General features: G+C 46.2%; 1 protein-coding gene across 1 annotated transcript in view; it reads right to left on the bottom strand.

Annotated features, from left to right (window-relative positions):
* PITPNC1 (phosphatidylinositol transfer protein cytoplasmic 1) overlaps positions 1 to 19,030 on the bottom strand; it is a 322,554-nt gene that overhangs the window by 55,811 nt on the left and 247,713 nt on the right. The window contains exon 6 of the mRNA XM_050762493.1: positions 10,910 to 11,005. Coding sequence (XP_050618450.1) covers positions 10,910 to 11,005 — 96 coding nt within the window. The remainder of the gene's footprint in view (positions 1 to 10,909; positions 11,006 to 19,030) is intronic.

Here is a 19,030-nt window from a genome sequence, read left to right on the forward strand (position 1 = left end):
GAAGAGGGAAAGATATAGGGTAATGGATTTGAATGGTCCTAAACCTCTGGGCACCCAGGAGCCTGCCCTCAACATCCCCACAAGAGAGTCCGCCCCTCTGGTGAGGTCACAAGTAGAGTCCCCTTGCATGGTTGCTCATGACCCCTGCTTTTTCTTTTTTCTTGGCCAATGGATTTTTTATTTTTGGTGACCCCTGCTTTGAAAGCTCCCTGCGACCTACAGAATAAAGTCCAAATTCATTGGCTTGGCACTCAAGGTTTTTCCCTTGTGCCTCACTGATCCTTGACTATGCACTGAGACTCCTTATTTTCAGCCATTCACTACACTGCCCATTCCATCTCACACATCTTCAGACTTGAGTTTGCTCCCATCCAAGTGTGAGTCAGGGGCAATTTAATGTAGCCACAGGGTATGGGCAATTTTGTTATATCTAGGAAAATTTCAACCCATATGTCCATTGACTCAACAGTTTCGCTTTTAGATTTATTCTACAGAGACGTTAGAACAACTCCCAGAAGATATCTATGGATGTTTCTTGCAGTACCATAATAAGAATGGAAACACTCTAAATGTCCATCAAATGGAGAATGATGTACACATGGCACCACCGTACACTGGCTTATTATTATTATTACTATTATTATTATTTTGAGGTAGGGTCTTGCTCTGCCGCCTAGGATCTCGGCTCACTGCAGCAGCCTCTGACTCCCGGGCTCAAGTGATCCTCCTCCCTCAGCCTCCAGAGTAGCTGGGACTCCAGGCATGTACCATCATGCCCAGCTAATTTTTATATTTTTGTAGAGATGGGGTTTTGCCATGTTGCCTAGGCTGGTCTCGAACTTCTGAGCTCAAGTGATCTGCCCACCTTGGCCTCCCAAAGTGCTGGGATTACAGGCATGAGTCACTGAACCTGGCCTTCATTGGCATATTATCTGGCCACCTAAAACTCACTAGACGGGCGTGTACTGCACAGACAAATGGCAAGCTTATGTGATTAGTGAAATAATGCATGTTGCAAGATGGTGTGCATAGCGTGAGTTTAGTTTTATAAAATAATACTATTTATGCATTATGTTTAAGTATAAACACCAATTTTAACAACAGTCATGTCTCTTATGAGGGATCATAGGAGATTTGCTCTGTTTTGTGTTTGTATCACATCGGAATTTTTTTTTACAAGGATCATGTATTAATTTATGAGCAAAAAATAAACACAAATCTATTTTGTTTTTAAGGCCTAGTTCAGATTCCACCTCTCCTATAAAGTCTTCCTTGACCAGTCCTGGGAATCTTCTGGGGATGACTGTGTGTATGAGTTTGAGGAAAGTAAATCACACGTGACTGTGTGAATGTATTTCTCTTGCTGCCTCGCTCTGCACTATCACTTAGCATTTGTGTCATTATACCATATCCTCCCAACCAGATCATGAGTTTCTTTTTTTTTGAGACAGGGTCTGGCTCTGTCACCCGGGCTGGACTGCAATGGTGTGATCTCAGCTCACTGCAACCTTCGCCTCCCTGGTTCAAATGATTCTCCTGCCTCAGCCTCCGAGTAGCTGGGATTACAGGCATATGCCACCATACCAGGCTAATTTTTTGTATTTTAGTAGAAATGGGTTTTCACCATTTTGTCTTGGCTGGTCTCGAACTCCTGAGTTCAGGCAATGTGCCTGCCTTGGACTCCCAAAGTGCTAGGATTACAGGTGTGAGCCACCGTGCCCAGCCTCTTTTTTTTTTTTTAACAGAGTCTCACTCTGTCACCCAGGCTGGAGTATAGGGGCACCATCTTTGGTTCACTGCAAGCTTCGCCTGCTGGGTTCAAGTGATTCTCCTGCCTCAGCCTCCTGAGTAGCTGGGATTACAGGCGCCCGCCACCATACGTGGCTAATTTTTGTATCTTTATCCTGCTCATTTTTGTATTTTTAGTAGAGATGGAGTTTCACCATGTTGGCCAGGTTGGTCTCAAACTCCTGATCTCAAGTGATCTGCCTGCCTCGGCCTCCCAAAGTGCTGGGATTACAGATGTGAACCACTGTGCCTGGCCTTCTCTCTCAATTTCAAACAGCACTGGCATCATCCAGATCCTGGAAGGGGAGAGGGCTCAGGGCCCGCAATGCGGCAGCTGCTGGGGACCCTTCTCTTGCATCTTCTTTGCAGGCTTCCTCCCTCACCCTCCAGTTTTAGAGACTCCCACCAGGGACTCCTTTGGCAGTAGGGACTTCTCCCCATCCCAGTGATGTCATCAGTCCTCTTATTTTCCAAGAGGCATGCAGGCCGCAGTAAGTTGGAACCCACTGCAAAACAGCTGCGTTACTCTCAGAAAGAAACAGATGGACTTGAGGGAAAGGGGAAAAAAATGATAGTAACAGCACAACAGAGTGAACTTAACAATGTACCCCGGCAAGAGGCAGCTGTGTTGAATCTGGCCATTAGAGGTAACGGAAAATCTTTACCACCCTCAAAGGCCAAGATGTAGACCAGAATGAAAATATTTTTAATTTGAGGGAGCCGAGTGATTTGGATGAAGCTCTTTGTACTGAAGGGTACAGCTAAATATGACAATATTTACTTAGTTGGTCTCTCTGTTCCCTTTCTGAGGGCCAGTCCTTAGCAAACAACATTTAATCTCTCACCCTTGACAGTTATTGGAAAAGCTAGATGTATCTCTTTTTGTTCCGTTCTCTCTCCCTTAAGAGAGAACTCAACAGATATTTAGATCTGTGGGGACCAATGAACTAGCTGCCAAGGAGTTCTTGGTCCAGGAAGGCTATGATCCAGGGACCTGGAGACTTAGTCACTCAACTTAAGGGGAAAGTTCGAAATCAAATTCTGTCTGAAAAACATTCAATTATGCCACATCAGGGGCCCATGCTTCTAGGACAGCCTCATGTTCTTCTTTCTCCTTTGTTGCTACCTGAGTTCAAAAAATTGCAAATTTCCCCATTAAGTTACTAGGCTGTATTTATCACTAGTAAGATGGCCTTTATATCCTCCAAAATACAGGGGATGAGAAATTGCTTCAACTGTTTAACAAGAAAATCAATTCAAAAGGCAGAAGACAGGACCTTTGAGGGCTTACATAATCTTGTTTTTGTACCCTCAATGCCTACTATGTAGCTGGCACACAGTAGGTGCTTAGTAAATACTAACTAAAGGAATTCATTAATGAGTCTTGATACCAATAGGCTGTACTGTTTCCTTTCCTTGGATTGGTCTGTGTTGTCAGGGTTTATTGATCTTGGCATACTTGACATTTTGGAACTGGATAATTGTTGTGGTGCATTTTGGATTCTTTTCTTTTTTCTTTTCTTTTTCTTTCCTTTTCTTTTGCTTTTTTTTTTTTTTTTAGACGGAGTTTCGCTCTTGTTGCCCAGGCTGGAGTGCAATGGTGTGATCTCAGCTCACCGCAACCTCTGCCTCCCAGGTTCAAGCAATTCTCCTGCTTCAGCCTCCCTAGTAGCTGGAATTACAGGCATGTGCCACCACGCCCGGCTAATTTTGTATTTTTTGTAGAGACGGGGTTTCTCCATGTTGGTCAGGCTGGTCTCGAACTCCCGACCTTAGGTGATCCACCCGCCTCAGCCTCCCAAAGTGCCGGGATTACAGGCATGAGCCACTGCGCCCGGCTCTTCTTTCTTTTCTTTTCTTTTCTTTATTTTTTAGGGACAGAGTCTCGCTCTGTTTCCCAGTCTGGAGTGCAGTGGCATGATTATGGCTTACTGTAGCCGCAAACGTCTGGGCTCAAGTGATCCTCTCATCTCAGCTTCCTGAGTAGCTAGGATTATAGGCACAGGCTACCATGCCCAGCGAATTTATTTTTATTTATTTTTTTTTTTTTGTAGAAATAGGGTCTTGCTGTGTGGCCCAGGCTGGTCTTGAAATCCTGGCCTCAAGTGATCCTCCCGCCTCAGCCTCCCCGAAAGTGCTGGGATTACAGGTGTGAGCCATTGCACCTGGCCCATTTTGGATGTTCAGCAGCCTCCCTCCCTGACCTCTACCCACTAGATTCATGACATGCCCTACCCAGTTTCGACAATCAAAAATGTCTCCAGATATTGCCAGATGCCCCTGGGGGACAAATTTGCCCATAGTTGAGAACCTCTGGGCTAGAGACTCCTTTGCTTTTCATTACATAAATCAACGAAGATTTTAAAAAGGAAGCACACATACACAAAACCCTCTACTTCTACTTCCTCGACTAGGAAAGACATTCCTATTTCTTTCTCTTCCTTTGCCCTGGAGGTATGTCTGAAGATTGAGAAGCTGCACACACCCTACACGTTTGTGTCTAGGGGAGACTGCTGCAGGTGGCAGCCCCCAGGAGGCCAACATAGATGCCATTTTCTTTGATCACTCCCCATCTCATGATGGAAGCCAGACCTCATGAACGACTGCAGTGAATGGAGAAGAAAGAGTACTGGACTTGAACTTGACGGCGAGCCAACATCAAAGGCCTCTGGGTTAGATCTCTCCCAGCATGACTTTCAGAGATTCTCCAGCCTGGACTAGTCCTGCAGGCTAGAAGTTGAGGTTTGTTCTTGCACCCCAAAACTGCCAACTCAGCCTTGCGGGTATGGCTGCACTGCCTGTGGCCTCTGCAGGCACGCTCTGACTTATCGTGCAGAATTCCTCATTCCTCCGCTGGGATCTTCACCTTGAAATCTTGGCAGAGCATCAAGGAGCTGGGATGAAAATCTTGGCAGTAGCAAGACGCTATGTATCAGCCGCATAACCAGTCCAACCTGCTCAGCTTTTGGCTTCACCCCTTTTCCTGCTTTGGTGTTGATGATGATCATTTTCCACGTGACACGGTGCAAACAGCTTTATGATGCTTATGGGCAGGCAGGGCCTCAGTGGTCTCTGTGACTAATGGAGGGCCTCTGCCTGAAAAAAATCACACTAGTTTCCCCCTCCCCCACAATAGAGCACTGCCCTGCAGAGTCCATTAATGACGATGAGAACAAACTTGAAGCTAAGAGTTCTTTGAGAACTGAAGTTCAGGCCTTAATAGGAAACAGCAGCACTGCAAACATGAGAATAAGGAAAGCACTGAGCTGGGCTATCAGCTGATCCTGAATCCCCAAAGCATGCTTCTGAATCCCTGGCTAGTGGTGACGGCACGAGGGCCATCGGGCAGAGGGCACCCACTGGAAAATTCTAAGCTCTGGTCACCTTCCTGAGAGAGGCAGTCTTGATTGTGTGGCTCGAAGGTTTCCAGGGAGAAATGGAAAAAGAAAGGAAAGTGCTTTCATCCCCTCCTTTGGCCTGGATGGCCATGTGTGTGTGACAGTAGCTGGGTGGAGAGGAGCAACCCAGATAACCCTGGTCTGGATTCATCAGCATCAAAAAAATCCAGGAACAGATTCAGCCCATCGGCATCCGGCTTCCTCACATAAAGAACGTTTCTATTTAGGACGCTGACATCGTCAACTTACAAAGATGGATGGGAAGAAAAGGCCCATGAAGCTGGATGCCTCCGATTTAAAAAAAAAAAAAGGAACTCTGATTCACAACTGCTTGCTTAATGGCAACGAATTCATTTTCTTTGATAGCGCTTGCTCTGAAATTGTCACTGCTGGAAGAAAAAAAGCAAAGTCCCTTGCCTTCACTCATTCATTCAGCAACCATTGAGTGAGTGCTTGCTAAGCACTGGTGCTGTAGCAGCGGCTGGGGAACAGCCAGCTCTTGTCTTTGCAGAGCTCATGCCATAGCGATGAGCTAGCACAATCTAGCATGATCTAGAAGCTATGGACCAGAACTTCGCTGCGTCCAGACCAGCAGTGGTGGGGGAGCGACATGCCCAGGAAAACTCAGACAGGGGGAGTCCTGTGTGAGCTGAACTCTAAAGGAGGGCCAGTGAGGGATTTTAAGCACAGAACAAGGTCAGATTTCATTTTAGAAGGAAACTCCTGCGGTGGGGTGGAGGGTGTTAATTATTTACAGTGTGCCAGTTAGACATTTCTGTCTGTTTGGAAATGGTTTGCCTTCTGAATCTGTTGTTCCTCTTACTCCCAGCCCCTGGCATGTTTACCGTAGACACAACCACCAAAACAGCCCAGGAAACTCACCCCTCTTCCTTCGGGTGGATTCAGACTGCAGTCTGTATTCTGGCCTGTTGAAGATGGTGGGGCTGGGGTCACAAGGGAGTCGCCCCTGGGGGAATGTTTTTTCTAAGATTTTATTGCAGGCTCCCAGTGGTACCTATAGCCCTTTGTGATCCGGCTGCCAGGTCCATGGAGGAGGAATTCCACCTGTTACAGAGGCCAGCAGATCCCCTGGGAGGTCACACAATGGATGATGAGTGTGCAGGGCTCAGCCCTATGGGCCCCCTTCTCCCGCATCCATTCAGTAACCCTAAGACTCTAGGACAGGCCAGGGGTGGCCCTGAGCATCAAAGCTGAATCCAGAGTTCCATCCATCTTCAATCACCTCTTCCTGTAGAACAAAGTTTCCCAGCCTTGGCACTATGGACATTTGGAGCCAGATAATTCTTTTTTTTTTTTTTTTTTTTTTTTGAGACGGGGTCTCGCACTGTCACCTGGGCTGGAGTGCAGTGGTGCAATCTTGGCCTCCCAAGTTCAAGTGATTCTCCTGCCTCAGCCTCCAGAGTAGCTGGAATTACAGGCACCTACCACCATGCCTAGCTAATTTTTTGTATTTTTAGTAGAAACGAAGTTTTACCATGTTGGCCAGGCTGGTCTTGAACTCCTGACCTTGTGATTTGTCCGCCTCAGCCTCCCAAAGTGCTGAGATTACAGGTGTGAGCCACCGCATCCGGCTGGATTCCAATAATTCTTTGTTGTGAGGGGCTGTCTGTGCTGTAGAGGATTTTAGCAGCATCCCTGGCCTCTACACTCTAGATACCAGTAGCCCTCCTATGTTTTGACAACTGAGAATGTCTACAGACATTGCCAAGCATCCTCGTGAGGCAATAATCGCCCCCAGTGGAGAACTGTTCTAGTGGACAGTTTTCCATTCTCTTCCTATTCGATCTCTTGGCAGCATTCAGAACCTCTGGTCACTCTCTTCCTCTTGAAACTTACATTCCTTGGTGCATTTCCCTTGTTTTCGTCCTAACTTTCTGACCAATTCTTTTAGATGCCTGATTCTTTTAGATTCGACCTGATCGCCAGCTGCTGCCATCCTTGAAGGCTCGGACTTGAACCCCTTTCCCATTTATACTTCATGCTTTCTTCCTCTCATCCATCCCCAGGATTTTTAAATCTCCTGTTCGCCAAATACTCTCGAGTTTGTCTCCAGCCCAGATCTCTCGCCTAAGCTCCAGACTCATTTCTGTTTGTGTTAGCTGCCTCACTGACATCACAAAATCCACGCATCTTTCTCCAACGTACACCTCTCTTCTCATCTTCCCATTTCAGTAAGCAGCACCCCCATCTATCAGTCGCTCAAGCCAGAATCCTTAAGGCCATCCCAACTCCTCCTTCAACCTCATCCCCACATCCAATCCGTAAGCAATCCCTGCCAATTCATCCTCATCTTCAAAACATACATCAAAACCATCTGCTCCTCTCCATCTCTGCCGCCAGCCCTGTAGCGCAAGCCACGATAGCACCTAAGTAACTGGTAACATAAATAATGATAGTGACCTTGGTGGTCTCCTGACTCTGCTCTTCTCTAGTCCATTCTCCATCCAGAACAATCTTTTAAAAGTATAATTTAGGCCGGGCACGGTGGCTCACGCCTGTAATCCCAGCGCACTTTGGGAGGCCGAGGCAGGCGGATCACGAGGTCAGGAGATCGAGACCATCCTGGCGAACACGGTGAAACCCCGTCTCTACTAAAAAAAATGCAAAAAATTAGCCGGGCGAGGCGGCGGGCGCCTGTAGTCCCAGCTACTTGGGAGGCTGAGGCAGGAGAATGGCGTGAACCCGGGAGGCGGAGCTTGCAGTGAGCCGAGATCGCGCCATTGCACTCCAGCCTGGGCGACTAAGCGAGACTCTGTCTCAAAAAAAAAAAAAAAAAAAAAAAAAAAAAAAAAAAAGTATAATTTAGATCCTATGACACCTCAACTTCATTTATTTATTTATTTATTTGTTTATGTATTTATTTTTTTGAGACCGAGTCTCTGTTGCCCAGGCTGGATTGCAGTGGTGTGATCTTGGCTCACTGTAACCTCTGCCTCCTGGGTTCCCGAGTAGCTGGGACTTCAAGCGATTCTCCTGCCTCAGTCTTTCGAGTAGCTGGGACTACAGGCGCATGCCACCAAGCCCAGGCAATTTTTGTATTTTTAGTAGAGTTGGGGTTTCATTCTGTTGGTCAGGCTGGTCTCAAACTCCTGACCTCAGGTGATCTGCCTGCCTTGGCCTCCCAAAATGCTGGGATTACAGGTGTAAGCCACTGCGCCCGACCTGAACTGTCATTTTTTCCATAGCATATCTCCTGATCCTATCCTCTTAAATGCAGTTTCCTCATCACAGTCTCTCCCTGTACCTGCCTTCCTGCACTTGTGACTCTGAACTCCATATGTATCTGTGTGACTATTTCTCTACTCTTCACCAAATACTCTCTGCATGGTATTTGTTAGATTGGAAGTGTCCTGAGGGGAGGGACCCTAGGTATCTCTTTGGCTCATTGCTGCTGTGTCCTTTTTTTTTTTTTTTTTTTTTTTTTTTGAGACAGTTTCTCACTCTGTTGCGATCTCAGCTCATCAAAGCCTCCGCTTCCTGGGTTCAAGCAATTCTCGTGCGTCAGCCTCCCGAGTAGCTGACCACCTTGCCAGCTAATTTTTGTATTTTTAGTAGAGTTTTCGTCATGTTGACCAGGCTGGTCTCAAACTCCTAAACTCAAGTGACCCGCCTGCCTTGGCCTCCCAAAGTGCTGGGATTACAGGTGTTAGCCGCCATGCCCAGACATTCTCGTCTTAACATTGTACGTGACACTCAGTGAGGGCTCCATAAATATTTATTGGATGAATAATTACTGGGCTCTTTACCACTCATCTTGGCCAAACTGCATCCAGGGAAGAATACTTTAGGACCCAGGGAAAGAGGTATGGACGTGCCCATGAGCGACTCTGTGAAGCATGAAGGAAAAGCTCCTCGAATGTCTATGTGAATGAAAGGAAGCTTTCTAGTGGAGGTTCTTTGGGGCCACAGAGCACAGGGAAATGAGTCAGGCACGTTGACTAGAAATGAGACTTGATTTCTTCATTAAAATTCTATATTTGTATCAAGACTTCCTACTGAATCAGGAGGGAACTCCCTGAAGTCCGGGCAGAGCCACGCCAAAGCACACTGGGAGGAAAAGCTGAAATTAGTTCAGAGTTTTCTGGCACCCCTGCTTTCCTGGAAGGCCCCAAAGAGGCTGGGAGGTCCAGGTAGGACAGCAGCCCAGGGGGGCCCGAGGCGTCACAGGAGTGCTTTGCACAATGCTCTGGACATCATCAGACTCCATTAAGCACTGGCAGACTTGACATGAAACTACAGGATTTCCACGGAGTGAGACAAGGGGAAGGTCAATGGTGCCCTGTTTATTTCCCTCTTCGGCGGTTCCACAGTTACGCAGAGAGCACTTAACTTTATCTTAAAATGCATAGGTGTGGTTGGCCGCAGAGCACAATGAAAGTTGATGATGTTAAAACGCTCACCCTTGGGGTGGAGATGAGCAACACAGAGTGATCCACATCAGCCTCTCCCCATCCCTTTCAGGGACAGCAGCTGAAGACACGTGCCTGCAATTAAGCAGCCAAGCATTTGCTAAGATCAGGTAAGACTTTCATACCGAAACGAATCCCAAAATGTGGAGGCAAAAGAAATCCGAACCACGCTGGGAGCCTGGTTTATTTGTGTAACGACAGAATTCATTTTGAACAAGTTTATTTATTGTGTCTCCCATCAGCCTTAATGACTCTGGGAGAAGAGTTTCAAGGTCCACGTGTTACGGTTCGAGGACGAGTCTGGGGCCCTGATTCCAAACATATTGGGATTGGTGGCATGTCGCTAACCAACAAAAATAGCCCTGCGTCTGCTGTCATTGCAGGGCTAGGATGTTATATACAAGTGGGTCACCCAAGTTCCATCAGCAGCCATTAATAAAATACTAATGGGATATAAATGGTGACTCGCACAAACCATATAGCAGGAAGGTAGAACTAAGGCAAAGGATGGATCCTGGTAGGTTGAAAACCAGAGAGAAAGAAGTTCTCTGAAATTTATTCTCAGCCAAGAACAAAGGAGATGCCCTCACTAAGGTGCTTGCTGTTTTGAGAGAAAGGAGCTGTGCTGGAATGAGCTATCAAAGTTTTCAAGGACTGATTCAGATACAGATAAAACACAGGTGGCTCATGCCTGTAATCCCAGCCCTTTGGGAGGCCGAGGTGGGCGGATCATTTGAGGTCAGAAGTTGGAGACCAACCTCGCCAAAAGGGTGAAACCCCATCTCTACTAAAAATACAAAAATTAGCCAGGTATGGTAGCGGGCGCCTGTAATCCCAGATACTCAGGAGACCGAGGCAGAAGAATGGTTTGAACCTGGGAGGCAGACATCACAGTGAGATCACACCACCGCACTCCAGCCTGGGCGAGACTCCATCTCAAAAAAAAAAAAAGCATGAGATTGGGGAGACTGCCTGTTGTGTTTCAGGGAGGCCAGTGTGTTGGATGGCCCAGCCCTACGGATACTGACGTTGCCAAAAAATGACGGCAGAGTTGGGAGACAGGAAAACTAAGTGGAAATTGAGTAACGGCCAGGGCCAATGATGGTCCCTGAAGAGTTAGGGACTTAATTTTGAGACTCGCAAAAAGAACCAGAAAGACATGAAAACAAATTGAATCCACACAACGAGAGATGGCATCCTCCCAAGTTAGGAGGCACTTAAGAAATAGTTGCGGAATGAATGAATGAATGAATGAATGAATCTCTTCCACATCTCATCCCAAATGTCGCTTACCTCAGATTCTTTGTAGTAGCGCTCTGGAATTTCATCGCAAGCAATATCAATAAAGCAAACTTCTCTCTCCAGGTCTTTGGCTTCATTGTCGAAAATCTGAAAAAGCAGAGCAACATATCAAAGGTTAGTGATAGCAGGTGTTACCCTCCAAAGTGCCTGAGGCAGAGTAACCCCCACACAGAGCATCTTCACACGTCCCAGTGCCCCCGGCTAGTGCTTTCACCAGCCTCAGAATGCGCAAGAATCATAGAAAGCTTTGATTCATGGCTTCGGTTTTGTCACATCAGAGGCAGGTGTAGCATCAATCACTGCTTGGTGAGAGGTAGAAGAAAAACTGGGCTGTTTTTAGAAGTTCAAGAGTGAGGAAATGAATCTCTTCCAAAAAAATCTCTTCCCAAACTGAAGTCTGCTGATTTTTGGCAGTTCACCTGAACAGGAGGAGTAAAGAGGTTGGAAAGGGTCTGGCTAAATTTGTGTCAAAAAGCAGGGATATAGGCCAAGAGTTAGAAAGAGTATATTTTTAAAAATTAAAATGATATATATATACGTTAAAAATATATATTATATATTTTTATATATATTTAGTTTCACAAATAATACATGCTCATTGCAGAAAATATAGATAAGCAAAAAAAAAAAAGAAAATAAACCACAATCTCATTACCCAGGGGAAACATAGCTGATTTTTCTTGATCATTTAAGAGCACAATTTCCCTTGCACATATAAAGGTAACAAGGTAAAGCTTGGCAAGACACTGAGATAGTTTCCCGCCAACCTGACCTAGGTCCCACTGGCCCAGAATGCATATCACTTGCAAAATAATAATAACAACACAGCCGCGATATGTAGATATAAATGTCGGCCTGGGCACGGTGGTTCACGCCTGTAATCCCAAAGCTTTGGGAGGCCGAGGCGGGTGGATCACTTGAGGTCAGGAGTTTGAGACCAGCTTGGCCAACATGGTGAAACCTTGTCTCCACCAAAAATACAAAAATTAGCCGGGCATAGTGGTGCATGCCTGTAATCCCAGCTACTTGGGAGGCTGAGGCAGGAAAATCACTTGAACCCGGGAGGCAGAGGTTGCAGTGAGCTGAGATTGTGTCATTGCACTCCAGCCTGGGCGACAGAGTGAGACTGTCTCAAAAAAAGAAAAAAAAAAAAATTAAGTTCTTCTAGTTCTTCTCATTGTCATCTTTCTGGTCTAAAGGGATCATCATCCTTCTGCAGGATGACAAACAGCTTTCTTTTTTTGAGACAGAGTCTCAAGGCTGGAGTGCAGTGGTGGGATCTCGGCTCACTGCAACCTCCACCTCCTGGGTTCAAGCGATTCTTCTGACCCAGTGTCCTGAGTAGCTGGGACGACAGGTGCCCATCACCAAGCCCGGCCAATTTTTGTATTTTTAGTAGAGACGAGGTTTCACCATCTTGGCCAGGCTAGTCTCGAACTCCTGACCTCAAGTGATCCATCCACCTTGGCCTCCCAAAGTGCTGGGATTACAGGCGTGAGCCACCATGCCCGGCCAACAGATTTAAGTTTGGACAACCACTTCATTCTTAGAGGAAGTCTTAACTGTAACTGCATCTCACTGTTTAGCTCATTCCTGGAGGGAATCTCCAGTTAACACTAATTACATCTGACTCTTCAGGAGAGAATGCAGTATTTTGGAAGAACAGGGTGGTTGATACCCAAGAACACTGTCCTAACCCAAATTTGGTGCCTATTAATAACACAGTCTCCCACAAGAGGGCATCTGAAGGGTTCTGTATAGGCTCAACTTGTCTTGGTTGGATTCTCAAGTTACTTGAAATGATTAGTCCTTTCTAAATGCTTTCTGAATAATATTTGTGTTGAAATTATCCTCCAAGTCTGCTGGTGGTTCTTCTCTTCTTGCCTATTCTCTTCTAAATATTTGGAGACTAGACTCTTCAGATTTGTCCAAGGAGATTAACTCCCCAGTCTGACCCGAGGTGGCCACTGACTTCTCCTTCAAGTCAGAGAAAGACTGGTTCTTGAGTGAACTCTGATTCTTTCCATGGCTACTTGAAGTCAAGTGCCTCAGGACACTCCTAAAGCATTTGGGAGGGACAAGTGGACTGCCTCGAAATGAAACAGACAGTGGAGAAACAAGTTCAAGTTCAAGTGGAGAAATAAGTTGTGAAATAAAATACTGGGTCTCACACTGTTTGCAAGAGCCAGTCCCCCTGCTCCTTCTTTCTTTTTGCAAATCTCTTTTAAGTGTGAGCTAAGAGAGACAAGTGCCTCATTAAGAAGACACACAGAGGCCGGGCGCGGTGGCTCACACCTGTAAGCCCAGCACTTCAGGAGGCTGAAGCAGGGGTGGGGGTGGGGGAATCACTTGAGGTTGGGAGTTCAACACCAGCCTGGCCAACATGATGAGATGGTGAAACCCCATCCCTACTAAAAATAAAAAAAATTAGCCGGGCGTATTGTCATGCGCCTGTAATCCCAGCTACTTGGGAGCCTGGGGCAGAAGAATCCCTTGAACCTGGGAGGTGGACACTGCAGTGAGTGGAGATTGTGCCACTGCACTCCAGCCTGGTTGACAAAGTGAGACTCTGTCTCAAAAACAACAACAACAAAAACCACACACACACACACAGAATACCCCAGAGGGAAATGAGCTTCCAGAGAGTAAATTACAAAAGTAGTTAAAAAGGTTTGACATTTATTGGTAGTAAAATCTATAGGACTCAAAGAAAGGGAACTAAGCAGGGATGAAGGGGGGCATGATAGGTTGTGTAGCTTTCCCTGATTTAATTCAAACATTTTATTGATCCCCCATTGCACCCATTGCAGTTTCACAGTATTGCCTCAGTTCCAAAGTCGCCCTTATGCCTCTGCTCTGAGATCATGGACTGGACCCTGTAAGCGTTTCTCCTTTACAGTGAGCCTCATCAGTAGGGGGCCCTGGAGGGCAACTGCAAGAGGAAGGGGATTTCTCCTTCAGATCTGGATGTTGCTGGGCTGCAGAGTCTGTCTGTGGGGACTTTCGGTCAGGCTCTGCCCCAGCTGCATGCCTAGAGTGCACGGTTGCTCAGTGACCTTGCAGCCCTAGCCTGGGTCCAGTAACCACTTCACGGTGGCCCTCCTGCTGCAGGCACTGCATGCTGCAGTCCTTGCACTGGCAGCGTGCCTGACTCTCTCTTCACACACACACCCGTCCAGCAACCTCCTCAGGCCTGCACCCCAGAGGGCGCTCTGCTCCTCAACCACTGTGAACCAGCCCTGGCTCAGGTCAACCTCGTGAACTTCCCCGCCATCCTGTGGGCTACAACCACACCTTCTCCAATGAAGTCTGAACCCCAGCCATGCAGAGGGGCCCCTTCCAACTTTGTCCTTCCTGGGTATTCTCTCTCAGCCTTAGGGTACCCTGTGGAGTTCCCTTTACATCCTTATAGTTGCTCCTATCAGAGATCAATAATTCCTTCTATTACATTTCTCCTATTCAAATTACTGTGTGGTTTCTGTCTCCTGATTGGGCCCTGACTGATATACCCACTGCATACAAAGTGCTGCCCTGGGCTTGAGGGACTACAAAGATAGCCCTTGAGAGGTTATCATCTAGTAGGAGAGACAGACTGGGGAGCTATTACCAAAAATACAAGGCAGAATAGAGTATGTGCTGCAAAAGAAAGAAAAGAATAGGCTGTCAGCTGGGTACAGTGGCTCACACCTGTAATCCCAGCACTTAGGGAGGCCAAGGCAGGTAGATTGCTTGAGGTCAGGAGTTTGAGACCAGCCTGGTCAACACGGTGAAACCCCAGCCGGGCATGGTGGCACATGCCTGTGAACCCCGCTACTCGGGAGGCTGAGGCATGAGAATCGCCTGAACTCGGGAGGCAGAGGTTGCAGTGGGCCGAGATTGTGCCACTGCACTCCAGCCTGGGCAACACAGTGAGACTCCATCTCACTGTGGAGTGTCACCACACCAATTTTTGTATTTTTAGTAGAGATGGGGTTTTACCATGTTGGCCAGGCTGGTCTAGAACTCTTGACCTCAGGTGATCCACCCACCTCGGCCTCCCAAAGTGCTGGGATTACAGGCGAGTTTCAATTTCTAATAAATAATGAATCTCCCAGTGATTAGAGATTAAGAGATGCTCATAGGCGCTCAATAATTGCCTGGTGAACTAATGGAAGACATTAGCTTCTACCTTCCAAAGAGGACTCTATGGCAGGAATATTGCTTACTCATTGATCTTAGTTTTTTTTTTTTTTTTTTACGAGTCTGAGATCCTATTTCCTTGGCTGTAAGCACCCTAATTTCCCACAATTGCCGCCATAGGGCTCAGCGCAGGGTGACAACCTACTATGGGCTGACGGGTCCTACATTGGCAATCAGGAGAGCTGAGTTTAAATTCAGTTATCTGGCCGGGCATGGTGGGCTCACACCTGTAATCCCAGTACTTTGAGAGGCCAGGTGGGCAGATCACTTGAGGTCAGGAGTTCAAGACCAGCCTGGCCAACATGGTGAAATTCCATCTCTACGAAAAATGGGTTTCAAGGATTCTGGGAGATATCCTGGAATTTGGGAAGGTGTATTTTTCTGGAAAGAGAATTTGACCACTTTCATCTGATCATCAAAGAGATCTGTGGCCCTAAGGAGACTGAGATCAAGTGACCCAGGTGACCATTAACATTCCTTCCAGTTAAAAAGCCTGTGGTGTTAAGAGTGGCCTCTGCGTCCTATTAGTCTCCTCCATCTTGCTCCTTGGCTTGTTCCTTCTCTGTCCTATCATCCCATAGTCAGCCAATGTGGGTGGTACACAGAGGGGCTGCCACGGAGCAGTGGGAAGTGGCAACAGTCCTGATGTGGTATAATCAGAGAGCATGGACAAGGTAAAACGGTCTCATCTTCACATTCAGTTCAGGGCAGGAGCCAGAATTAAGCCAACACCATTAAAAACAAGCAGAGGCTTCACCGGGCCCCATAGGAAAAGACTCAGTCACAGCAATGATTCATTTGGGCTCCCCAATGGCGGCAGGTGCAGCTGCCAGAGCTCTGGTCCAACTCCCGCCTCTTGGAGGTGGAGGAAGAGATCTGCTGAGGTTGCGTTAGGATGGGAATGCCTTTTGTTGTTGCACCAAGCCAAAGCTTTACAGGCGTGTACCTGACACTGGAGTGCTGTGACCTTCATGGTCTCGTTTGCCCTTGGGCTGAACTTGTCTCCTGAGATGGGACCTGGGTGTGGCAGGTCACGAAGGTACTTTTCCTATATCACCTATAATAATGTTCCCCTCTTTGGCTATTTATCAGAGACAGGGAGAAGGAAAAGTGTTTATCCTCTTTCCCTTCTACTGTCTACCCACAAATCATCTGCAGTGGGTTTGTGTGTCAATCTGGTTGACTCTCCTGGCCACCCCCTCCATACACACACTAGAGAGTGAATGCTCAGTAGGAAACATTCCTTTAAATATGAACCTAGAAATGCTACATGGGGAAGGCAAATCTGAATAATTACCATCTTATAGATTCCCAAATTAAAAGGGAGTAATTTTCTCTGTTTTGTAAAGTATTAAGACTAATAAGTATCAAGTGTCTTACACATCTTCATATACTTTGACCTAGTAAGCTTACGTTTTGAGAATTTATCTTAAGAAAAGAATGTTGGTGGCCAGGCATGGTGGCTCACACCTGTAATCCCAGCACTTTTGGGAGGCCAAGGCAGGTGGATCAGTTGAGGTCAGGAGTTTTGAGACCAGCCTGGGCAACATGGCAAAACCCAGTCTCTACTAAAAAATACAAAAATTAGCTGGGCATATTGATGGGCGCCTGTAGTCCAGCTACTCAAGAGCTGACACAAGAGAATCGCTTAAACCCAGGCAGAGGTTGCAGTGAGCCAAGATGGCACGAGAGTGAGACTCTGTATAAAATAATAATAATAAAAACCAGAAAGAAAGAAAAGAATCTCGGCAAGGCACAGTGGCTCACACCTGTAATCCCAGAACTTTGTGAAGCTAAGATGGGAGGATGGCTTGAGCCCAGGAGTTTGAGATCAACCTAGACAACATAGTGATACCTTGTCTCTACACATAATTGAAAAATTAGCTGGGTGTGCTGGCATGGATCTGTGGTCTCAGCTACTCAGGAGGCTGAGGTGGGAGGATTGCTTGAGCCTAGGCAATGGAGGCTGCAAGGAGCCATGATTGTGCCATTGCATTCCAGCCCGGGTGACAGAGGAAAAAAAAAAAAAAAGAAGAAAGAAAGAAAGAAGAAGAAAAAAAGAAAATAATCTTAAAGGAAAAGACTTATGCACAAAGATTTTTATTGCAATATTATTATAATGTCAAGACAAAAAAGATTGAAAAACGAAGAAAACAGCTTAAATATCCTACTATAGGAGAATTGCCAAAGAAATTAAGGTAAATCCATTTCATGAACTAGTACGTGCTGTGTGGTCATAATAGAGAAGGGAGAGGTACACTGGTAAGTATGGAATGTGTCTTATCAGCCTAGATTTCTCTTTGAACAGAGGTGTTTTTCTAAAATTTGTTAATTGCTCTTGCTTCATTTCTAGATTTGTTTCTAGATTTTGTGATTCCTCTTGATATAATCCATCACGATCACTATGTCGGGTGGCTCTTCATAAATCCACAATTTTGGGAATCATGAATTCTGCAGCTCTTTTCTCTACAACAGAAACTTTGACGGTTTAAGATCCAAGCTTAGATGAAAAATGTCTGTACTTTCTGCACAATTTATCTGTATACCTAAACTGCTCTAGAAAATAAAATCTAGGGTGGGTGTGGTGACTCATGCCTGTAATCCCAGCACTTTGGGAGGCCAAGGCAGGTGGATCACCTGAGGTCAGGAGTTTGAGACCAGCCTGGTCAACATGATGAAACCCCGTCTCTACAAAAATACAAAAATTAGCTGGGCGTGGTGGCGCCTGCCTGTATGTAATCCCAGCTACTCGAGAGGCTGAGTGAGGCAGGAGAATCGTTTGAACCCGGGAGGTGGAGGTTGCAGTGAGCCGAGATCACGCCACTGTACTACAGCAGGGCGACAGAGTGAGACTCCATCTCAGAAGAAAAAAAAAGAAAAGAAAATCTATTATCCTCTAAAAATTGAGGGGCTGGGCAGGCGGGGGGGGCGGGGGGAAGGTGCAAGCCTAGTAGCTGTGTAGATATTTATCTTCCTGCCATCTGTACAAGCTACTGAGGATACAAGGTAGAGGTGGCTGATTAGGAGGGATTTTGAGAAAAGTCTACCAGTCATCTTGTTTTATGCTTCAGATACGATTAAAGAGACAGAGAAACCTAGCCAAACCATGTTCCTCTCTACTATAACTTTAGTTTTTGGCTTTTGGGAGCTCGCTGGGGGAAGTAATTCAGGAAGACATGCCAACAAAGTACAGGTTCAGCCAGCAGGAACGCCGGAAACAGAATTCATGTTTTAACAATGCTGTCCTACTCATACTCTGCATTGGCAAAGTGGCTACTGGTTTGGTGGAGGGAGGGGATACTGGTTGCTATTAATACTTTAAGCATACAGGTCTAACGTTGGTTCATGGTTTATTATTATTATTATTATTATTTTAAGACAGAGTCTTGCTCTGTCACCCAGGCTGGAATGCATTGGCATGACTGCAACCTCTGCCTCCTGGGTTCAAGTGATTCTCCTGCCTCAGCCTCCCAAGTAGCTGGGACTACAGGCATGCGCTACCACGCCTGGCTAATTTTTGTATTTTTAGTAGAGATGGGGTTTCACCATGTTGGCCTGGTCTCAAACTTCTGACCTCAGGTGATCCAACCGCCTCGGCCTCCCAAAGTGCTGGAATTAACTGCACCTGGCCAGTTCATGGTTTATTGATTATTATCTAATAGCAGCATATTCAGCTGGGGAGAGCCTGAAAAGAACTAATGGCTGTTAAAAAAAACAAAAAAAAGTCCAGGTTACCAATGATGAAAACCATCTCTACTGGTCATCTCACTGAGAACATTATCCCAGCTACACAATTCAGTTGTGACTGTTTCATAAATATATACATGACTATTTATGAATATATATATGAATATACAATCCAACCCAACAGTATTTCAACTTGTCTTCCACATGGTCATTAAGATAGGAATAAAAACCATACTCTTCATGGGT

Source organism: Macaca thibetana, chromosome 16, assembly GCF_024542745.1.
Source record: "Macaca thibetana thibetana isolate TM-01 chromosome 16, ASM2454274v1, whole genome shotgun sequence".
Classification (NCBI taxonomy): Eukaryota; Metazoa; Chordata; class Mammalia; order Primates; family Cercopithecidae; genus Macaca; species Macaca thibetana.